General features: G+C 52.4%; 7 protein-coding genes across 7 annotated transcripts; 4 read left to right on the top strand and 3 right to left on the bottom strand.

The window, feature by feature from the left end:
* Positions 1-182: 182 nt before the first annotated feature.
* Positions 183-1,799, top strand: N7533_010139 (GTPase-activating protein GCS1; the record flags this gene model as incomplete). The annotated part of the gene is made up of 3 exons (XM_057106789.1): positions 183-224; positions 320-388; positions 564-1,799. The coding sequence occupies 3 exons, from the start codon at positions 183-185 to the stop codon at positions 1,797-1,799; spliced, it is 1,347 nt and encodes a 448-aa protein (XP_056956006.1).
* A 366-nt stretch (positions 1,800-2,165) lies between these two features.
* N7533_010138 (mitochondrial elongation factor MEF2) lies at positions 2,166-4,910 on the bottom strand (the record flags this gene model as incomplete). The annotated part of the gene is made up of 1 exon (XM_057106788.1): positions 2,166-4,910. The coding sequence occupies one exon, from the start codon at positions 4,908-4,910 to the stop codon at positions 2,166-2,168; it is 2,745 nt and encodes a 914-aa protein (XP_056956005.1).
* A 460-nt stretch (positions 4,911-5,370) lies between these two features.
* On the top strand, positions 5,371-7,270 carry N7533_010137 (retromer subunit VPS17; the record flags this gene model as incomplete). The annotated part of the gene is made up of 3 exons (XM_057106787.1): positions 5,371-5,805; positions 5,894-6,347; positions 6,402-7,270. 3 exons carry the CDS (start codon positions 5,371-5,373, stop codon positions 7,268-7,270), a joined length of 1,758 nt encoding a protein of 585 aa, XP_056956004.1.
* Positions 7,271-7,705: 435 nt separating this feature from the next.
* N7533_010136 (GFA family protein) lies at positions 7,706-8,107 on the bottom strand (the record flags this gene model as incomplete). Its single annotated transcript, XM_057106786.1, has 1 exon — positions 7,706-8,107. The coding sequence occupies one exon, from the start codon at positions 8,105-8,107 to the stop codon at positions 7,706-7,708; it is 402 nt and encodes a 133-aa protein (XP_056956003.1).
* A 486-nt stretch (positions 8,108-8,593) lies between these two features.
* Positions 8,594-9,742, top strand: N7533_010135 (putative nucleoside-diphosphate-sugar epimerase; the record flags this gene model as incomplete). Its single annotated transcript, XM_057106785.1, is given in 4 exon segments — positions 8,594-8,613; positions 8,675-8,880; positions 8,945-9,486; positions 9,506-9,742. 4 exon segments carry the CDS (start codon positions 8,594-8,596, stop codon positions 9,740-9,742), a joined length of 1,005 nt encoding a protein of 334 aa, XP_056956002.1.
* A 1,261-nt stretch (positions 9,743-11,003) lies between these two features.
* N7533_010134 (putative THO complex component (Rlr1)) lies at positions 11,004-18,071 on the top strand (the record flags this gene model as incomplete). Its single annotated transcript, XM_057106784.1, has 2 exons — positions 11,004-15,859; positions 15,914-18,071. 2 exons carry the CDS (start codon positions 11,004-11,006, stop codon positions 18,069-18,071), a joined length of 7,014 nt encoding a protein of 2,337 aa, XP_056956001.1.
* A 440-nt stretch (positions 18,072-18,511) lies between these two features.
* N7533_010133 (uncharacterized protein) lies at positions 18,512-19,925 on the bottom strand (the record flags this gene model as incomplete). Its single annotated transcript, XM_057106783.1, has 2 exons — positions 18,512-18,924; positions 18,986-19,925. 2 exons carry the CDS (start codon positions 19,923-19,925, stop codon positions 18,512-18,514), a joined length of 1,353 nt encoding a protein of 450 aa, XP_056956000.1.
* Between the last annotated feature and the right edge of the window lie 1,711 nt (positions 19,926-21,636).

Below are 21,636 nucleotides of genomic sequence, written 5' to 3'. Positions count from 1 at the left end.
TTAGGGTGGAGCAATCACTAAACGGGGGTAAGGCACCAAATTCGACATAAGACTCCGAAATCAACGTGCGGCCCCGAGCCCCAGGTCCGCTCCGCCTCCTAGTAAACCCTTTGGACCGCCAATCTGCGTGTCCGCCTCTTCTCTCCCCTCCCATCTTCACACATTCTATATAATTTACTGCAATGTCTCGCATGTGGGAAGTTGACCCGGAGACGAGGACAAAGGTGCGCTCATGAATTCCCCCTTTCCCCTCCATTGGCGCCCAGGAAGCACACCGCAGAACAGAACAGCGTGACTGACCACTCAATCATCCCAACAGCTCCTCCAAATCTCCAAGACCAACGGAAATGACAGGTGCTGCGATTGTGGAGCGCCTTCACCCCAATGGGTAAGTGAGAAGCCAGCCTCGAATCCAGCTAGCAGTTACAACTACACCCCTCTTCCTCCTACCCCCAATCGAAACCAACCCAAATTGGCCGCAACACCCCTCCAACCCCAACAACCATACAAAGCAGACAAAAACGCCAGACTAGTCTCATATCATTAACACTTACGCAAAACAGGCCTCCCCCAAATTCGGAACCTTCATCTGCCTCAACTGCGCAGGCACACACCGCGGGCTCGGTGTCCATATCTCCTTCGTCCGCTCAATCACCATGGACGCCTTCAAACACGCTGAGATCCAGCGCATGGAGCTAGGCGGCAACGAGCCGTGGAAATCCTTCTACAACGCCCATCCAGTCACCACCTCCGAGGGCCGCACATTCGAAGACTCCACCATCAAAGAGCGCTACGAAGGCGACGCAGGCGAGGAGTGGAAGGAGCGCCTTTCTTGCAAGGTCGACGGCCGCGAGTACGTCCTCGGCCAGGAGAAGAAGAATATCCCCAACAATGCCTCGCGGTCTAGTACACCGATGAGTGCTGCCGGCGCTGGCGCGGGCGGGAGGACGGGCTCGCCTGCCACGTCCATTCGCTCGGATAGTCTGCGCGGAAGCGCTGGTGCGGGTGCGTCGAAGAAGGAGCAGAATGAGGCTTATTTCGCGAAATTGGGCGGTGATAATGCTACTCGTTCGGACGCACTTCCCCCCTCACAGGGTGGGAAATTCACCGGGTTCGGCGGCGGCGTGCCTCCGGCCGCGGCTGGGGACCGTCGGTCTTCACCATTTGGAGGACTCGGGGGTTGGGGTGCATTTGGCGGTGGTGGTGGTGGAGGTGGAGGGCCGGCGTTGGATGACTTCCAGAAAGATCCCATGGGCAGTATTAGCAAGGGATTTGGATGGTTCGCGTCGACGGTTGGAAAGGGCGCTAAACAGGTTAACGATTCATACCTACAACCTACGGCGAAGCAACTCGCCGAGTCGGACTTTGCGGCTCAAGCTCGCGTGCAGGCAACCAACTGGGGCCAGAACTTCCAAACCAGTGCGCGCAGTGCGGCGGATCAATTCAATCGTTTTGTCGAGGGCGATGATGGGGGTCATGGTCGTGGGAGTGGTAACGGTAACGGTGTTGGCTCGGGCCCTGGCTCCGCTGCTCGTTCGAATGTTGATCCTGAGCGTCGTGATTTCTGGGATGACTTTTCTTCTATCGGTGCGCAACAACAGCAGCAGCAGGAGATGTCGGGTCATCAGCGCAGTGGGTCACGGTCTGGCGTTATTGGTACGGCTGCTATGCGAAAGGGTCCTACGCCTGCGGCTTCTTCTTTGTCTAACGAGACGACTGCCCCGTCTGGTGTAGAGCAGGCGGAGGCTCCGACGAAATCCAAGCCCAAGGAGAAGGATGACTGGGATGAAAACTGGTAATTAGTATTAGTATATATGCTTGTTCCATCTCATATTTGGAGTTAGGTATGTGTTCATGGGGCGGCGGGTTTACAGATGTCATAACTTTTGTATTTAGTCCTCGTACTACCTCCTTACTAGCCCTGGAGTACCTTGAACCCATACTATTCCTAGCTGCATGAACGAAATGTCTCTAGCATGATGACCATGAATAAAGAGTGAAATTATGAACGTTGATTGTCAAAATTGCGCTATGGTACATTTGTAGATATAGAAATTAGATGAAATGTAATATACAATGTCTTAGCTATACCGGGCATGGGCACTCGGAGCCATACTAGTACCCAATCCATGACTATGCAAGAGGGCTCGGAGCAGTGTCAACTCTTAGAAGCCACCTCTTAGCTCCGCAACAACAGCCTTCTGTCTCTGAGGAGACATATTTTCAAACCGATCAACACTCATAACGAACGTGCCTCGGCCAGCGGTCAAACTGCGCAGATGCTTCAAGTACCCAACCATCTCCTTCAGAGGCACCTTGGCAGTGATGTTACGTGGACGCGACGTGGAGACAGATACCTCCGTACCAAGAGACGGGGATTCGAATGGATCCAGAGGTGCATATACACGTTTGGGGTCGATAGGAGGCAGATCCTCTGCGCCAGTAGACGAGGCATCCGTCCCGGCGAGGGGAACTTCCTCGTCCAGCGAAATGATATGGCCACCTCGCGAAGATGAGATATCATGGACAACCGAACCCAGGCTAGCTTCGTCCACGCTAATAACGACATTCATAAGCGGCTCCATCATGACAGTTCCCGGACCGGCGGGAAGTTCCCGCAGAGCGGAACTCGTAGCCTGTCGTGCTGCGGCAGAGAGCGCAGATGTAGTGGTATCGCCACCGAAGAGATGTTCAGCGGGGTTGATGGTCAGTGTAACTCGGGTATTATGCATTGGGAAAGTGAACTGGGGTCCGCGAGCAAGAGCTGCCAATACACCATTTTGCAGCGCAGTGCGAAGAGTAACGGCGTCCATACCTGGCGGTAGGAATGGGCTGGTTTCTTCTTCCCCTCTGCCCGCGCGTTCCATCTGGAGACCTGGGGCACGGATGATGATCTGGTTACCTTCAATCGTTTCAGCGAGCAGGGTGTCTTCATCCGCTGCTTCGGAGATGTCTTCGTCGCCGAATGGCTCCACGATAGCGGTGCAGCCTGCTTTGCCGCGGCGGCCGGCAATCTCCTTGTCGAAGATCTTGGTAATAGCAGAGGATGCACCCAGTCCGCACTCGCGGTAACCGATCTCGATACGTCCCATAGATGCCTTCGCCTTGAGGTCGTTTATCAAACGATCGCGGGCGATCTCTAGATGCAACTCGCCCATGCCGCTGAGAAGAGTTTGGCCGGATTCCTCATCCACACTGACATGCAGACTTGGATCCTCTCGTAGTAGAAGCGAGAGCGATTCCTGCATCTTCTTCTCTTCACTCAGACTGTGCGGTTCGACACTGGTGAAGAAAACTGGCGGTGGGACATCGATTGGACGCAATTGAAGACTGGTTAAAGGCTCTGGGGGTGTGGGTTTGTTTCCTGCATAGGTAACGAGTGTGTCACCGGTACGAGCATGTTTTAGTCCAACCACAACACCAATGTGGCCAGCTGGGATTGAGTCTACCTCTACCGCATCATTGGCGTGCATTTTAAGCAAGCGGGGCGCCCGCTCAGAGAGATGCAAGTTGGTGTTAAAAAGCAGGCTGTTCCGATCAAGTGAGCCGGAGTATACTCGCACGTAAACCAGCACGCCGCGTTTGGGGTCATTGACCACCTTGAATGCCAAGGCACAGCTCTGAAGTTTGCCAATTGCGTCCTTGGGGTTGGTTGGAAGTGCCGCACTCTTCTTCTTCTTCCCTTTGGCGGGTGTAGCGGCCTTCTCACTTTGCTCAACAATCAAATCACCCGAGAGTAATCGTCTCAATCCGCCTTTGACTCCACCGATGCTGACCTCTGGATCAGGCGCCTCAGGCGGGCTAGGGAGGAGGTTCACCACAGCATCTAACAGCGGCTGAACACCCATGTTGCGAAAGCTCGCCCCTGCGAAGAGGGGAACGATCCGGCTGGTCGGATCGAGAACGCAGCGGCGGAGACTCTCAGTGATATCCATCGAAGAGACAGCCATATGGTCTTCATCGCACTCAAAGAACTTCTCCACAATGGTCTCGTCCTGCTCGCTGAGAAGCTCAACTAACGCAGCCCGCGCCTTTCTCAGCTCCTGTGCCAAGGCTGGCTCCTCTGAATCGAGTTGCTGGAGATTCATCATCTTTATCGTCCGTCCATCTTCACCCTCCTTCCATCGAAGACCTTGCAGGTTTATAGCGTCCGCGATGCCGACGAACGAACCAGTTCCCCCCTCGAACCAAGGAATATGGCATACTGCTGGATAAACAGAGAGGCGGGAGCTGACCTCTCGTACTGTGCGACCAAATGCGGCCCCATCACGATCTAGTTTGTTCACGTAGATCACTCGAGGAATCCGGTACGTACTAGCCTGGTGCCAGACCTTTTCAGTCTGCGCCTCAACACCAGCCACACCATCTAGGATACAGACAGCACCATCGAGAATGCGCAAAGACCTCATGACCTCAAAAGTGAAGTCCGCATGGCCTGGCGTGTCAATTAGATTAATTGTATGCGAGACCGCTGACCGCGGTAGAGACTCGTCGCGCGGTTTCGACTGGGCTCCTTCACTGCCAGCCCCCGGAGGCCAATGGAAAGTGATGGCCGCCGATTGGATGGTGATTCCTCGTGCACGCTCGGCCGGTAAGAAATCAGTGACGGTGGAACCTTCATCGACATCACCGATGCGACGGGTGAAACCGCTGTAGAAAAGCATGCGCTCCGTAGTTGTTGTCTTTCCGGCATCAATGTGAGCGATGATGCCGATATTTCGTGTTCGGTCTAAGACCTCATCTTGCCACCTAGATAAGGAGGTCGAAAAGCATTGTGTCGAGGGGAGACGTGGTTTGAAACTCTTGATATCGATAATGCTCCTCAATGGGCTGATTGGAGTCCTATAAAAACGGGAGTTCATACAACGCACCCCGGATTGGGGGACGCGCAACAATGGAGTTGCGACCATTTCTCTAAAGAGGGACCATGTAAGGCCGACCTCGATGACTGATATTGAGATACTCTTGTCAATGTAGAGCTCAAGTGGATCGATTGAAACTCGATTGGGTCGAACCTGAAGGAAAATCGAACGGAGCTGGCAACTTCGGGCTTGGCGCACGCATTCCACTTCCCTACGTAACTCTTCAACTGCACCTCGCCTCTTCTCACCTCCCTTTACCTCGACTTACTTAACTTACTTGACTGATTGGACCTCTTTGTTATGCGCTCCATTTAGCGACCTCTTTCCTTCTCTTCTACAGTCACGCCAAGGTAAATTATTCTGTACAGCTGCTTTGATCTACCTGGCCGCTATTGTGGGGTCCCGACTCCCGACCCCCAGCCATAATACTGACGCCTGTCCATCACTAGCAGCTCCTCTTCCCCTTTGGCCTTCGTGACGACCCCCCTTACCTCCAATCCCAACCAAGATGGACTACTCAACCATCTCGAATGATCCGGACCACCCCGTCGAGTCCTCGCCTTGGGGTTCTCCGCGCGCTGACCGAAACACCTTCCCCACCTCCGGCAACAATGACATCCCTTCTTCTCCATTGCCTGGACAGGGACAATCGGTAGAGGGCGCGGAGGGTGACCAGGATGCTCGCAGTCAATCCCCGGACCTTTCTGCACAACTCCAAAACGCACAATTAGGCGATCATGACTACCCCGAGGCCCAATCACCATTCGCGACTCAGCAATCCCCCAATGCAGACCAGCGGTCTCAGCTCCCCGCACGCTATCAAACTGGAGCACGTCAGAATTCCAGACCTCCGGCGCCAGCACCTACATACAAGATTCAGGGAAAGATCACTGGCCTCGAAAGGACCGGCAAGAAGGACCCTATTCTTCGATTTGACGTTCATGTGGGTTGATCCTCTCTGACCGGACTCGACTAGGGTATGACGGTGCGCTCTGACAATGATCGACTAACTCCTTTTCGCTTCAATATAGACAAATATTCCCAAGTTCCGCACGACCCAGTACCGTGATGTTCGCCGGACACACTCCGAATTCGCCAAACTCGCCGACCATTTAGTCTCGGCTTGCCCGGAAGCTCTTGTCCCGGCGGTGCCTCCTCCGGTCACCCCAGCCGGCGCAGGGACCGATGAGGACGAGAACCGGGTCAAGGCTGCCATGCAGCGGTGGCTCAATATCGTACTGAGCAATGAGGTCCTGATTCAAGATGATGAAATGGTTCTTTTCGTGGAGAGTGATTTCGGCTACAGCCCCGTCCTACGCATGAAACAGCCTGCCACTGGTGTACGGCGCAAGATGCTAAAGCAATTTGCTCCGCCCCCAGATGATACACCTGAGCTTCAAGGTGCTCGTCCTACTGTCAAAATGTTCTACTTGGGATCAATGGACGCGAGCCATAAGGTTGACCGTGTCGTCAAGGGCCGTCGAGGTATGCTTGTTTCAACAAATTGACCTATCATGAGTATATAGCTAATTTTTATAGGTCTTGGATTGGCCGAGTCTGACTTCGGTGTCAAGATTGGCCAGCTGCACGTCCAGGAAACACACCCAGGCTTGAGCATGGCATACCGCAAGCTGGGCAAAGTAATCCAGACAGTCGGTGACTATCACGCTATCCAGGCGACAGCCGAGGCTACAACACTAGGAGAACCTTTGAGCTACCACTCTTCTGACGCGCTGATCGTCAAAGAGACTCTGACCAACCGACACATTCTGCTGCGCGAACTCCTTCAGGCCCAGCAGAGTGCCCAAAGCAAGCGTGCCGCGGCAGACCGATTGAAGGTCAGCTCTTCTGTTCGCCCAGACAAGGTTGATGAGGCAATCGGTGCCCTCGAAGAGGCTCAGACACGCGAAGACTACCTGACCAAGCGCACCCAGCGCGTGACGACGAATTTGCTCCACGAGAAGCGCCGCTGGTTTGACCGCACCACTGCGGATCTTCTATTCAGTCTGCGAGAGTACACTCTGCGCCAAATTGAGGCAGAGCGACGAACCTTGGCTACTCTGGAGAGTGTGCGACCTGACATTCGTGCGATTGATGCCTCTGGTGGATTGAGTCGACTGGGTCGCGAGGCTCACCCCGCCCAGCGCCGACCAAACGCAGTCTCGAGCCAGGGTCCTAAGGGCGATGCTTGGAGTGGTGTCCCCCGTCGTCCTGACAACATGAGCCGCAGTATGAGCGGGAGCTTCACTGCCCCTTCGATTGCACAGGAGGATGAGGATGCGAGCCACCAGGAATCTGGACAGGGTCGGGCTCGATCTACCAGCCAAGCTGAGGCGATTGCGGAGGAGGACGATGATCGTCTGGATGCTCGCAACGCTGCCAGCCGGCTGGCCACCAGCACTTTTTAACTGAACAGGATGCCGAATTGTATCGAGTATGTTTGTGTTCGGCATCGAATGTGTACATGTAGCCTGGACACGTTCCGTGATTCCCCTTTTGTTGCCTTTATAACTCGTTTTCTCTTTTTTTTTTTAGTATTAAGTTCGTCTTTCAGATTCCCACGGGTAGTGTGTGCGAAGATGTCAAAAATGCCACATCTCAGAAAATCCTTATTCATTTGGTACATTGGACGGTGATGGCTTCTACATCCAACCTTAACTCAAGAAAACAGTCTCAGACACAAACTTGCGATTCATACACTGTACTAGCAGATCCAAAGTAAATCAATACACTCTGCTAGTATTGAATCTCGATACCTCTCTAACCAGCGACAACACAAGCCCCATCCGAGCTCCCAAACAACGTCTTTCAGCCACTCGCCAATCCACCATACTTCTTTTCACTCACTGAGGCCACACATCAAACCTTTCTGCACCATCTTCTGGTAGCTCATACCAAGAAGCCTTCTCCGCCAGGAATATATGAGCAGAAGCGGGTGGAATGCGACCTTTCACATCATCATCCAGCGTACCAGCCGCCACCCCTTCCACGTCAGACATCGAATCAACTTTCATCGAGAGAACCGACCCACACCGAGGACAAAAAGTCCGCGAAGCGGTGTCACTCGACTTCCATTCAGTGGGATTTGTCTGCCATTGGATCGAGCCTGTAGGGAAATGCACAAAGGCCAGGTAGGGGGCGCCGGACTGTTTGCGACATGTAGTACAGTGGCAGTTGACCAGTCTGGTTGGAGGTACAGAGGCGGTGTACTTGATGTATTTACATGCGCAACTTCCGGAGGCCATTGTAGTTTTGATAATGAGGAGTTCAGGGATGATGTTATACGAAAGTTACCCCACTATAGAGGTTGGTGACTTTTATACTCCAGGGCGCTCGTGCCACCGGTTTGCTTGATGGTGTGATTGGTTCATTTGGAGTACATTGATGTCATTGCAATTGTTCGTGTGGCAGGTAGTGGTTCACAGAAAAGTGTTGGTTTTAAGTCTTGGGATGATTAAATAATAATGTGATTAATGTAGTTAAAATAGTACAAGAGCTTTGCCCGTTGATTCCGGTATTCGAAATGCTTCGAAGCTCGGGGATAACTCGGACTCAAATCCATGGATATCAAACCCCACCTTTGTGGTCCTCGGGCCAAGTTGCCTGATTTCAAAGCATGCAGAATATAAATGTAACAACACTCCAGGGCTTAGATTACTCCTCTTCAAGTTTCAACCTCGCAATCTGATTCTCAAACTTACTCGTACTCGTATTGTCTGGTTTCCCACAACATGGCTCCGAAGGTCTTCCTGTCAGCACCCTTCCCCACCCGTCATTCTTGTGAGTATAAGCTGATCTAACCGTCCCCGCAGCACTGGTGCTACTGGCTATATTGGTGGTGATGGTCTATATGCTATATCCAACGCCCATCCCGACTGGGAGCTATCTGCTCTCGTTCGTAGCAAGGAAAAGGCCGCCAACCTGAAGGCAAAGTATCCCGAAATTCGGGTCGTCTTCGGCGACCTCGATTCCTCTGACATCATCGAAGAAGAGGTGAAAAATGCAGATATTGTCTTTCGTGAGCACACCACATATTATTATAAATCAAAAATACATTATCTGGCTGACTAACTCTTGCTTAGACTTTGCCGACTGCGATCATGTCGCGGCGGCCAAGGCCATTTCCAAAGGAGCTCAACACCACACGCCCGAGCGCCCTCTCTGGCTGATTCACACCTCGGGTACTGGCATCTTGACCGTTGAGGACCAGAGAGCTCGAACCTACGGAATCGAGCGTCCGAAGGAGTATAATGACTGGGAAGGGGTAGCCGAGCTTATCGATCTCCCCGAAGATGCTTTCCATCGCAACGTGGACGAAATTATCATTGGAATTGGTCGGCGAGATCCATTCAGTACTCGCTGCGCTATTGTTTGTCCTCCAACCATTTACGGCCCTGGTAGAGGAGCCTGTAACACGAAGAGTATTCAGGCCTACCTTCTAAGTGCCGCGGTGATAAAACGTGGCAAGGGATTTTTGGTCGGCAAAGGCGAGAATGTCTGGCATCAGGTTCATGTCCAGGATTTAAGCAACGTCTATCTAGCACTAGGTGAAGCCGCAGCTGAAGGTGGTGGTAAGGCTACCTGGAATGAGGAGGGCTATTATTTTGCAGAGAATGGGTCCTTTGTTTGGGGGGGATATTCAGCGGAAGGTGGCCGAGGAGGCATATGCTCAGAAATTGATCTCCTCGCCTGCTGTTGACTCACTGGATGACAAGCAGACTACTGAGATATTGTCTGCTGGGCTTTATGCTTGGGGATCTAACTCTCGTGGACATAGCCTTCGTGCGCGAAAGCTTTTCGGATGGGAGCCTAAGCAGCCAAAGTTGATTGATTTGATCCCGGAAATTGTATCACTGGAGGCGAAAGGGCTTGGTCTGTGAGATGCATCATCCAAGGCTATTATTTTCTGGAAGTCACATAGTATTTGGGTGAATGAAGAAGATATTACTTGATCTATGTACACCTTGGAATACATTGAGAAAGTGAGTGCTGCTAATTGGACCACCCCCGCGGTATTTTCTGGCTATTTGGACCATGGTGCTTCCTAGTTAAGATTAGTATGTATATTCCATACAACTTGCAGATACACCATCGCCATATCCAACTTGAATGTACTCCTGACGCCTACTACTTGTCACGAAACAGAGCGGTGGCTTCATTTAGTTGGTCTTGGGTAACTTCGCTGCCACGAAGGATCGTGAATGTTTGGGTGGTCATTTGAAAATATGTGATCAAAGGGTGCTGAAGACATGATGGGAAATAAAATGACTACTAGTAGAGTGGAAGCTACTACCTAAATACCTAAGTAGGTAGGTACCTGAGTACATAGTAGGTATATAGTTAGTAGTAGTAGTACTGGATGAGGATGACTCAGACCCTGCAATAACATCAGCGTGACAAACAGACTTACTGAGGTACCTACTTGTAACTAGTACTCACTGGGAAAGCCAGAGCTTCAATTTTTAGTTACTTGTAATTAATATTTTCGTGATTAATCCTGGGTACTAGTACTACTACTACTACTAGTATTATTGTCCCCGAGCTTGATGTCTTCCATGTCCTCATTCCTAGTAGACCTAGGTATATATTACCCAGCCCATTAATAGATTTGATAGGGTAACTTGCAGGCCACGACAACGCCTGATACTGGATATCTATTATCAACATATTATCCGAGCAGATAAAGAGAAAAAAATCGAAAGCAATTGAAAGAATGTTTCTTTTGTATCTGATTATGAGTAATCAATTGAGGGAGTTCTAGTGCTACGAAGTACCAGTACTACCCCGTGGGACGCGGTCTGATGACTTACCTGATTCGCCGCCTCAGGCAACATTTTAGCCCCATCTTTGCTGCTCCGAGCTTCACTGCCATCATCCACCTCCACTACCTCTCTGCCTTTGCCTTCACTGCCCTCACTGCCTATCCCCTCACCCACCGGAGGATACGGCATTCAAGTCGGTATGGCACTTCTTACTCTTCTTCGCTACATACGCGTTGTATCGCCGGTTCCCAATTGCTGACAATCGCTCTACCGCGTTCCTTCCAGCACCAAATCCATGACTTAAGATCATTCCTCATTCCCTATCCCCGAGAACTTCTGCCTTTTCCAAGCCGGCTACCCAACGGTCGTTAAGGCCGTCATGGCCCCCGGTCAGGGTGGCAGCAAGCGCAAGCGCGGTGAGCGCTCCTACTCCGGCGACTCGGCGAGCAACGACGCCTCGCGACCTTCTCCTCATCGCCCCGGCACTCTCAACATGGCGCATCACCCTTCACCCCATGGCTATCAAGCCAGTCCGCCCCGAGAGCCTCATGATATGCGCGACCGGTCTCGTCGCCAATCGTATCGTGGAAACGGAGGGCGAAACAACTTCCGCCGTGGGTCTTACGAACAACAGCAGAATTTTTCTAGTTCGCAGCAGAAAGAACCAAACGCAATGTCTCCCCCGCCACCAACACAACCTCGAGAGGCCACCGAGCATGCGCATGTATCCGAAGAGCCTTTATCGCAACCTACGCCAACCCCCGCACCCGTCACCCCTGCCTCGCAGCCTCAGCAACGACCTCCCTCGAGAGCCAATTCAGACGCCGTCCCAGCCCAGGTCACCGGGCCGCCTCCGCCCTACGATTACGAATATGTCACGGATAGTGTAGTTGAGGAATGGGCCTCCGGAGGGAAAGAAAAGCTTGTGGAACAAGGGCGTGCCGCTCTCTCACAACAGGACCTTCCCCGCTTGGCATCGGTCTACCAGGAACTTATTCGGTCCGCAATCTATGGAAGACTTGCACCATCTGGAGCAGGAAGTGCCGTGAAAGAAATAATCGGAGAGGAAGCCGCATCTCGAGATGGGGACATGGAAGGCGCTGGGTCGACGGCCTCAACCGCTGAGCTGGACTCGCGTTCTTTGTTCCTTGACACGCTTTCGATTGTAACGGATACTGATACGTCGAATCCAAAACTTAAGCCCCTCGTTTTTGCAACTGCAATTCCTCCGAACCTCATGCGCCTTCAGCTCGATACGCCCCTCCTACAATCGCTGGGTTTGGTTCGTGAAACCTTCGCGCGCATGGGGATTCGCAAACAGACCAATCTCCTTTACCGCCAATCGAACTACAATCTTCTCCGAGAAGAATCCGAAGGCTATTCAAAACTCCTCACGGAACTATTCACCACCAGCAACAATGAGCCGCCGTCGAGTGAAGTGGTTGAAGATACATTTGAAAAGGTGAAGGGTATGATTGGCGCATTTGATATGGATGTTGGCCGAGTTTTGGATGTGACACTTGATGTGTTTGCCGCGGTCCTAGTCAAACAGTACCGTTTCTTCGTCAAACTCCTACGAGCCAGTTCTTGGTGGCCAAAGGAGGGCCAGTCTCCTCATGTCGAGGATTCCCAACGTGCTTCGGGACTACCTAGCTGGGCACTTCCCGGATCATCAGGATGGGTTACAACAGACGAAGAGCGCGCAAGCATTGTGCAATCGAATGAGCAGCGTGACCGAGAATTTTGGGATCGTGTACGGCAGGCGGGCCTCCAAGCTTTCTTCGAGATCGGCCGCAAGCCGATGTCTGAGGAGGAGAAACAAAAAGCACTGCCGGCGGCCAATGGTGCTGCCGAGGAGGATGCCACACGATCATGGATCGAAGAAACAGGAACATTGCCACCTATGGGCAATAGGGTTGCCGCGCAGCTTCTTGGCTTCAAACTACGGTTCTACGCCTCTACAGCTCGGAACAAGTCGGACACTTTGCCAGACAACCTCATCTACCTCGCCGCCCTTCTCATCAAAGTGGGCTTCATCTCTCTCCGTGACCTCTATGCTCATCTCTGGAGACCCGATGAATCTATGGATGACCTGAAGACAGAGAAGATGACCGAGAAAGCAGACAGAGAGAAGGCTGCTCGTCCTGGCGGTGGAGTTAACGCCCTCATGATGGCCGGTGCTCTATCAGATGACACGGTTCCTATTCCACGACTTCGAGATCTCGATTCTCGATTGGCGACGCCAGGAAAGGATCAGGATTCCGACAAGCAGACAACCCCAAAGCCCGAAGACCAATTGCCCGAGCCTTCAGACCAAAAGGTTCTGTTGCTTAAAAGTCTTCTCGCAATCGGTGCAATCCCCGAGTCATTGTTTATCATTAGCAAGTTCCCTTGGCTAATGGATGGCTATCCCGAACTTCCTGCATATATCCATCGTATTCTCCACCATTCATTGGACAAAGTTTATACCCAGCTTCGGCCTCTTTCAGAGAGAAACGACCTCCCTGGGCAGCATCAAATACTGAGCACTGATCAAACCGGTGTTGCCAAGGGCAATCTCCGACTCGCACAACCCCCTGCTCGTCGAATTCTACGATGGGCCCAACTCGATGCGGCGGACACGAATGAAGGCACTGACTACCGATTCTACTGGGACGACTGGGCCGATGATGTACCAATCTGCCAGTCTGTTGACGATGTCTTTGCCCTGTGCTCAACATTCCTCAACTTGTCTGGCCACAAGATCGGTCAAGACCCGGCGTTGCTCACTAAAATTGCACGAATTGGAAAGGACAGTCTTGCCAAGGACAATTCGGATGCAAATAGAACACGCTGGCGCGATCTTTGCAAGCGTCTTCTGCTCCCCGCCGTCAGTTTGACCAAGGCGAACCCTGGTGTTGTCAATGAAGTGTTCGGCCTTGCCAGCTTTTTCCCTCGCGATGTTCGCTACAACATGTACGCCGAGTGGAATTATGGACAGACATCTCGACTTCCGGATATCAAGGCTGCTTTTGACCAAGCAAGAGCAGAAACCAAAGACGTTCTAAAGCGTCTCAGCAAAACCAATACTCGACCAATGGCCCGCGCCTTGGCCAAGATCGCCTACGCAAACCCTGGTGTTGTTATCAATGTTGCTGTTAGCCAAATTGAGTCTTACGAAAATTTGATCGAAGTTGTTGTCGAGTGTGCACGCTATTTCACTGACCTGGGCTACGACATCCTGACCTGGTCCCTCATCAATTCACTTGGCCAGAAAGGAAGAAGCCGAGTGCAAGAAGGAGGCTTACTCACTAGTCGATGGCTTAACGCGTTGTCAACATTTGCTGGTCGAACTTTCAAACGATACTCCGTCATGGATCCTGCCCCCTTGTTGCAATATGTGGTGGAACAGCTTCGTCATAACAATTCAACGGACCTCATCGTTCTGGAGCAAATGATTAGCTCCATGGCAGGTATCATCACGGACACCAACTTCAACGAGGCCCAGATCCAGGCTATGGCTGGTGGCGAGAATCTTCAAGCACAGACCATCTTGCAACTCCTGGACAAGCGAAACGAGTCAAAGCTGACCTCAAAACGGCTGTTGAAGTCACTCACCCATACTCGCCTCGCCGGTCAGCTGCTGGTCGCAATCGCGCAAGAGCGGCTTACATGTGTCTTCAACGAGTCATCGTCAGAACTGAAGCTTCTTGGCAATATTTTCGATGAAATCCACCGCATTCTCACTCAATACCTCGATCTCCTCCGCTCAAACTTGTCCGTTGATGAGTTCGACTCATTTGTTCCAGGCTTCGCTTCCCTGATCCAAGACTTCGGCATTCAACCCGAGATCGCTTTCTGGATTCGGCGCATCAGTGTGGCCAGGAAGATCGCCGATTTTGAGAAATCCAAGGTGGAGCCGGATTCTTCAAGCAAGGAGATTGCAGAGATCTTGACGCCTGCGTCTAATGGCGAAGCCAAGATGGATATTAACGAGGATGGAGAAGTTGTAGTCAAAGAAGGGGAGACTATGGACATTGATGCAGATGAGGAATCTACACCTGGTCCGCCTGCGGCACCACCTATTCCGCTAGCTGCCAATCCCGCCATGCAAGAGCTGATTGATAATGTCAAGTCTGCTTTACCAACCGAGTCATGGGATACAGTGGGTGCCTACTTTTATGCGACATTCTGGCAGCTTTCTCTTCACGATATGCACATGCCTCAGAAGTCATACGAAGAAGAGATTACCCGCCTGAAGAAGAAGGTGACGAGCATCAATAACGACCGTTCTGATCTTAGCATGGCTGGTATCCAACGAAAGGAGTGGGATAAGAAACAATCCACAATTATGCAAGAGCGCTTATTGGTGGAAAACAAGCAACATGTCAAAACCTATCAACAGACGCGCAGTAGACTGCAATCCGAAAAGGATCGATGGTTCGGTGGCATGCGTCGCAAACACGATTTGCTGAACATAGCATTGCTAGAGCAGTGTTTTATTCCCCGACTGCTTTTGTCTCCCATCGACGCTTTCTTCTGTTTCAAGATGTTGAAGTTCCTGCACAGTGCCGGAACTCCCAACTTCCGTACAGTTGGTCTTATTGATCAATTGTTCCGAGAACAACGCCTGACATCACTCATCTTCATGTGTACCTCAAAGGAAGCCGATAACCTTGGATATTTCTTGAATGAAGTCTTACGGGACCTTGCCCGTTGGCATGCCGACAAGGCTGTGTATGAGAAGGAAGCATTCGGTTCCAAGAGGGATCTCCCTGGTTTTGCGAAAAATGTTGATCCCGAGGGAGTCCCGGGCGCGTTCTTGGAGTTTGAAGATTTCCGTCGCCTTCTTTACAAGTGGCACCGATTGTTTTGCAATACCCTGAAGACTTGTCTCAATGGAGGCGAATACATGCATATCCGCAATGCCATCAGTATTCTCAAAGCAGTTGTTCAACATTTCCCCGCCGTGAACTGGGTCGGCAAGGAGATGCTCATCTGTGTCAACACGCTCAGCAAGGAGGATGACCGAGATGATGTCAAGATCCCCGCTGCCTCCCTCATCGGTGATCTCAATCGACGAGAGAAGAAGTGGATGCTCCCCCAGGCTTTCAACCTGATCCAGCACCCTCATAGTGGCCAGCCGAACACTGGATCTCACCCCCCCGCCGATCATTCCGACAAGGCCGGTACTCCTGGCTCACAATCACCCGCTTTGAATGCCACTGCACCTGAGTTCAAGCCCGGCACCCAAGAGTAAGTCGCCAATCCCGTACAACAGCAAGCAACAAACACTGACATTTTGCTCAGGGCCGCCATCGCGACCAAGCAAGAATCCACTACAGGTGAAGTTGAGGATGGCGAGATAGACGATACCAAGATGACGGATGCTACGCCTGTCAGGGCGGACGAATCCCAGCCCGCTGCTAAATCTTCTGCGGATATCTCTGCCATGGATACGAGTGCGGATACTCTGGATCGCCCCGCAGATCGTGAACAAGAAAGTCGAGCCCGGTCTCGCGCAGGACGCCAGCCTGATATTCCGAAACGGCCGGAGCCTGCCATGAATCCGCGCGATGTAGCTCGTCTTCCTCGACACACCGAAGGCCGACTTCCTCCACGGCCCGACTTGATGGATGACCGACGAGGCAGACACCCTGATTTCAACCCTCGCAACCGACAGGGAGCCGGTGCAGATCAAACTCGTTCTTTCGATGGCCCTGGTGCCACAGATCCCCGCGGCCATGGACGTGATCGTGAGTTTGGAATGCGACCCCCCTTGGACGACCCAATTCGTGGACCAGGACCACCGTATCGTGATGGTCGCCCTCCACGCGATGCAGAATGGGGATCTGATCGTAGTCGTCCCCGGCCTGATTCATTCCATGGTCGCGACGCCCCTGCGCGCGGGGAGATCCTCCCTGACATCCCAGATCGACCAGCTGATGGCCCTCGACGTGGAGACCAGATACGCTCCGAAAAAGATGATCGACGCCCTTACCCACAACGTCCTCTATCGCCGCCCAGATCTGATTTGCCCAACCGCCCTGAGCGCTTCCCTAACGATCGTCGATCGGGTAACTTCAACCCAGCAACTCGACATGACGAGTTTCCTAGAGGTCCTCGTGGTGACCGTTCTGGGGGTGAACCTGATCTACAACATGGCCGATTACGCGGGCCCGAGCCCGTTCTTGACATTCCATCTGGGCCTCGCGGCAGTGGAAAGGGCCGCAACGCACGCAATGCGCCAAGTCATCCTCCTCCACCGAGCTCAAGCAATGGCAAGCTACCCACCCCTGAGCGCCAAATCCCCACCGGCCCTAGTCGCGCGAGTGGTCGCGGGGCCCCAGATCAACAACCTCCTGCTACCCCATCCCAAAGCTCAGAGCCTGCTGAAAGCACCGGCATTCACCCTGACCGCTTGAGGCAGTTTGAAGCGGACTCACAGCAATCACCCGCAACTAACATGACTCCCCCTTCTGGACCTCGTGCCTCGAATCAGCAAGGTGGACGCGGATCTGGTGGTGACCGCAGTCGAGGTGATAAGCGATTCGCCGGTATCAACAACATGCTCAAACAGACCAATGGCGCTGTAGAGCGCAGTGCAACCACACCTCCTGTTCGTGGACGCAACGGAAACCGACAACCGAGTGCAACCATGTCTTCTCCCCAAGCTGCGCCTCGGGCCCCTCAAGGTCCAGCTGGTGCCGAAGAGCCTGGTTCTGCTCGCAGCCGCCCAGAATCCCGCACGGAATTGATTGGTGATGCACCTATCCCAGACAGTCGCCGCTCGGGTCGAAACCCTGATCGGGATAGGAACCGCGACAGGGATCGTGAGCGCCGAGGTGAAGATGCCAGCACCGGTAACTCTCGACGAGAAGAGCGACGTGAGCGTGGCCGTGACTCTGATCGCGAACGCAGCCGTCGGAGTGACGTTGGCGGCAGCGGCGGCGGCGGCAGTTCCGGACGGGAGGACAAAGATCGTGATCGAGAACGCCATGCGGAGCAACCCCGCGATACTTTGCGTAGGGTGTCAAGTTCGCGCGAGGAGATGCGACGCCGAGAGCGACGTGATCGTGGTGATGACGGACCCCCAGACCCAAGCGGAGCTGCATCTGGCAGTGGCAGTGGAAATGCCAACGAGGCCGAAGGACGTCTTCGCCCGCCATCATCAATGGGCGCACCACCGCCCCCTCCACCTCCTCCCCCACCTCCTCTTCCAGCTGATGACAATTCTTCCCGTCGCTGGGGACCTGGTGGAGGCGGAGACCGAGGAAACCGCCCCGAGCATCGGGATCGTGAGCGTGAGCGCCGTGGTGACCGTGGACGTGAACGAGACCACCGTGAGAGCGGCGGTGGACAGCGCAAGCGTGGACGTCCTAATCCCGAAGACAACGGTGGTGAAGGAGGTGGACGAGGTGCACGTATGGGTGGAGATAGCAAGCGTCCTCGCCGCGGAGGAGCGTGATGTATCCCATACATAAAATGCGGTTGAAAGTGTGAATTATTATTTTGTCTTCTCCTATGGGATTCTTTATCTTCTTCTGATTCCCCTTTGTCTTCTTTTCTATCATGTTACTATTATTCAAGTTGCATTTCGACCGGTGTTTGGGTCCCTCACTATACTCCTGTTTTCTCCTTTCTCATATCTCGCTTGATGTCAAAGAAGCCAATACAACCATCTCAATTTTCCAAGCCTTCCAAGGTCCATGCTTGCAGAAATTAAATACGTTTAGGAAAGGTATTCAAATGGGTAGACAGGAAGAAAAGGGTGGTTTTGTTCAAAAACGAAGTCTAGTGCTAATGGGTATATGTACAAGACAAAAACTTGGGAAACCATATCAAACAAAAGAAAAAAAAGCTAAAAGCAGCGAGTGGACATGTTGATCATAGTAAATCTTTTCCTCTTCAACCAGCAGCAGCAACAGCTGTCTGTATCCTCCTCCCTTCCATAGAAGGTTCCCTCTTCCGCATCCCCAACCCAGCCAACTTCTTCAGCAAATGCGACGCCCGCTTACGCTTATGCCTTGGCTGCGCATCATCAGGCACCAATCCAACCGAGTAAATAGCCTCTTGATTTTGAGGCACATCAGTCGCAGGATTCATAGCACCAGCCCCATCAATGGAAAGCTTGTAAAAGCCGTGATAAGACTTCTCCTCCCCATCACCATCTCCATCGAATGAAGAAAAACTATGCACCGAGATACTCCCGCAAATACTGGAGTTGCGACTGCTAGTGACCTCGTATGCGGAGAAATCGGCGAGATTCTTCTTCACAGGCGCTTGGCGGGTACTGTAGAAACGGCGCGGTGCAGCCGTCGCTGGATTGAAGGTGTTCTTTTGAGTGGGGGGGTTGGTCGGTAGGGGAGGAGTGGATGTCACGGCGTGGTTGTAGATCCAGGCTTGCTCGGAGCCAGGTCATGCCTTCTACGCCGAGGGAGATGTCTCGCTCTACGAGCGGTTGGTTCAGAGGTTTCATTTCGTGTGTATCATCGCGGGTCCAGAGTGCGTCTGTTTGAGGCGGGCTGTATGGGAAAAGGACAGGGCTTGACGAGCGAGAGCGGGAGAATGAGGGGGAGCGTGATCGTGATCGAGATTTTGGCGATGTTGTTTCTGTAGCGAAGCTGCGGCCTCGCGTGCGACCTCGGGATTCTTCTTCGTCGCGTGGAGAGGTTGATGCTCGGCCTCCGTAGAACCTGCCATTGCCGGTTACTGTGGCAGTAGTAGTGGCAGTGACAGAGACATGGGCAGCCGGCGAGATGTTCTGATATGCTCGGCCATAGTATCTTGGCGATTGATTGCTAAAGGCCACGCCGGAATCATGCCCAGCCTTGCGCGCGGGAATTTCCTTCATCAGGATTCGGGCCGGAGATAAACGTCGGCCCTGAAAATTGGTGCGTGTTTCATGTGAAGAAGCTTTGGCCACTGTGCCACCATGTCCATGTCGAGTGTGCAGGGATCCTGTTTCGAGACACGGCCACATGGGAAGTCCGCGGTCAAGACTTTGGATGAGGAGGGAGCAGGAATGTTTAACCTCGTCTTCCAAATCTTCTTCGATTTCTTGTCGGTCAATCAAAGGAGACGCTGGGCGGAAGAATCCTGACTCATCCTCAAAATTGTAGCATCGAATGTCATTGTTGTTGTCCAATGAGTTCTCGGCAAGGTTGGACGAGAGAGGTGTGGTTGCAGAGCGTGGACGGCTTCCAGGCATGTTGATGGATGCTGTGGATGAACTCATGGTTGAGGCGCGAGTTCGGCCATTTCGACTGAATGTTAAGCGCTGACGGATCTTGGTTGCTTTCTGGGAAAGCTTGCGCTCCATGATGCTGGTGTAATGAGGCTTGGTTTGCAATCGGTTGTGGTTGATAGTTGGTTGCAGACACTGAAGATAGTTGTTGACCGTGGCGGGGGGATGCTTATAGTATGAGATTCTATGATTTGCAAATGGCCCAGGTAGCCTGATCGGTTCTTGAGCAACCGGTCTGTTCCCCTGCAGGTGCTGAAAGGACAAATCGATAAATGCTATGTCGGTGGGCGTGAATGATCGAGTAAAAACAATGAAAGTGACCTGCCAGCACCGGCAATGTGCGTGCTTTAGTGTATGCAGCTGGTGGCAAACAGCTTTCAAATGATCGACCTCAATCCGCTGCGGCCGGCAACGTAGAATTCCCAACTATGTCAACCCAGTTGATCGGGTGTTGCAGTGCTTGAATCGGGGGTGGCAGCGTTGGCCGTACAACCAAAGACTGGAATGCGGGGGGTGGTAACGAGGGATAGATCCCGAGTGAGGGGAGGAAGAGTAGTGTTGAGGGTGTGTGTGTGAGAGAGAGAAAGAGTCGAATAGTTCATGAAAAATCAAAGACACTGGCGCGTCATGGGGCATCCTGGTTTGCTTTGAAGGACGCTGCGATTCGGCGAGTGTCAATCGTCCCGACGCCTCAAAGGGCCCCAGCTGATCCATTTCATGTGGAGGGGGGGCCGATGATCCATAAATCAGAAGGATTGGATAACCAATAGATAGTCACCCTAGCCAGTCAAGGCTTGTGCTCGCCTGATTATCAGGAGTCGAGTGGAGTGTCCTTTTAGCAACCCAGTTAGGGTTGCGAGGGGAATAGGGCGAGATGGACCTGATGAACCTGAAGATGGGTTCCACCACCCTACAACAAGACCAGAAGGGGGGGCTAAATCTCACCTAATAGGGTTTAAGATCAGCCAGTGGCCGTTAGTGTCAGGTCCAGACCGTCATAGATGGAGTTATTATCCGTCATTGTCCTTTAGACCCGGTTTCTGAGCCTTGGTCGCTTAGGTTTGTATGGGGAGTAGGTACTCCGTTGTGGCGCCCCTATTCCAGCTTTTGTCATACGCTAGATACGCCCTCGATGCTGATTCGTGCTGTCTCGTGCTGTCTCGCACTGATAGAAACCATTGGGAAAGGCGTTCGGCCGTGCTCCTTTCGGGGCGATCGTCTGTTTTGTCCCCACCGTGAAAGCTCTGACTCGTTTCGCGGATTTCATGCCCAAGGGGGGGCGATACGCCCAGTGGGGGGGTTCCTCACTCCTGATAATTATTAGATGTGTCTCCCACTTCAGCCCTTTATGTGCTTGCCAATAAAATTATCCAGTGCAGTCTCCACTTCAACGGCTGTCGTCCCACTTCTTACCCCTTTGCTTGAGATTGGAATTTGTAGCCTCAACTTTGAATGGGTTTCCACCATAATTTCTGCTTGGCTCCGGTGTTTTGAATTTGTTTGAATCTTCACCGCTGATCGATGAGGATTGTTGGATCTACAAAAGTACGGAAAACTTGGGCTGTGCTCTGGATATTTCTTTTTCCCACGTCGATCATTGATGGTGCAATCGCAAGGACGCTACACAAGATCCATCAATGTCTAACTTCTATGACTTAACCGTTGAAGCCCCTTGCAGCAGCTTCTATGGAATTACACTGTCACTTACAATTTAATAAATTGAACCTCATTCAATCCATTCGCACTTCCCCATGGTCTAAATTTAGAGCAGAAATGTACTATCCGT

The sequence above is a fragment of the Penicillium manginii genome (genome assembly GCF_028828005.1).
Source record: "Penicillium manginii strain IBT 31320 chromosome Unknown utg000007l:1.0-2284322.0:1.0-2285126.0, whole genome shotgun sequence".
Lineage (NCBI taxonomy): Eukaryota > Fungi > Ascomycota > Eurotiomycetes > Eurotiales > Aspergillaceae > Penicillium > Penicillium manginii.
The sequence above is the reverse complement of the archived record's forward strand: the minus strand, read 5'-3'. Positions and strand labels throughout refer to the sequence as shown.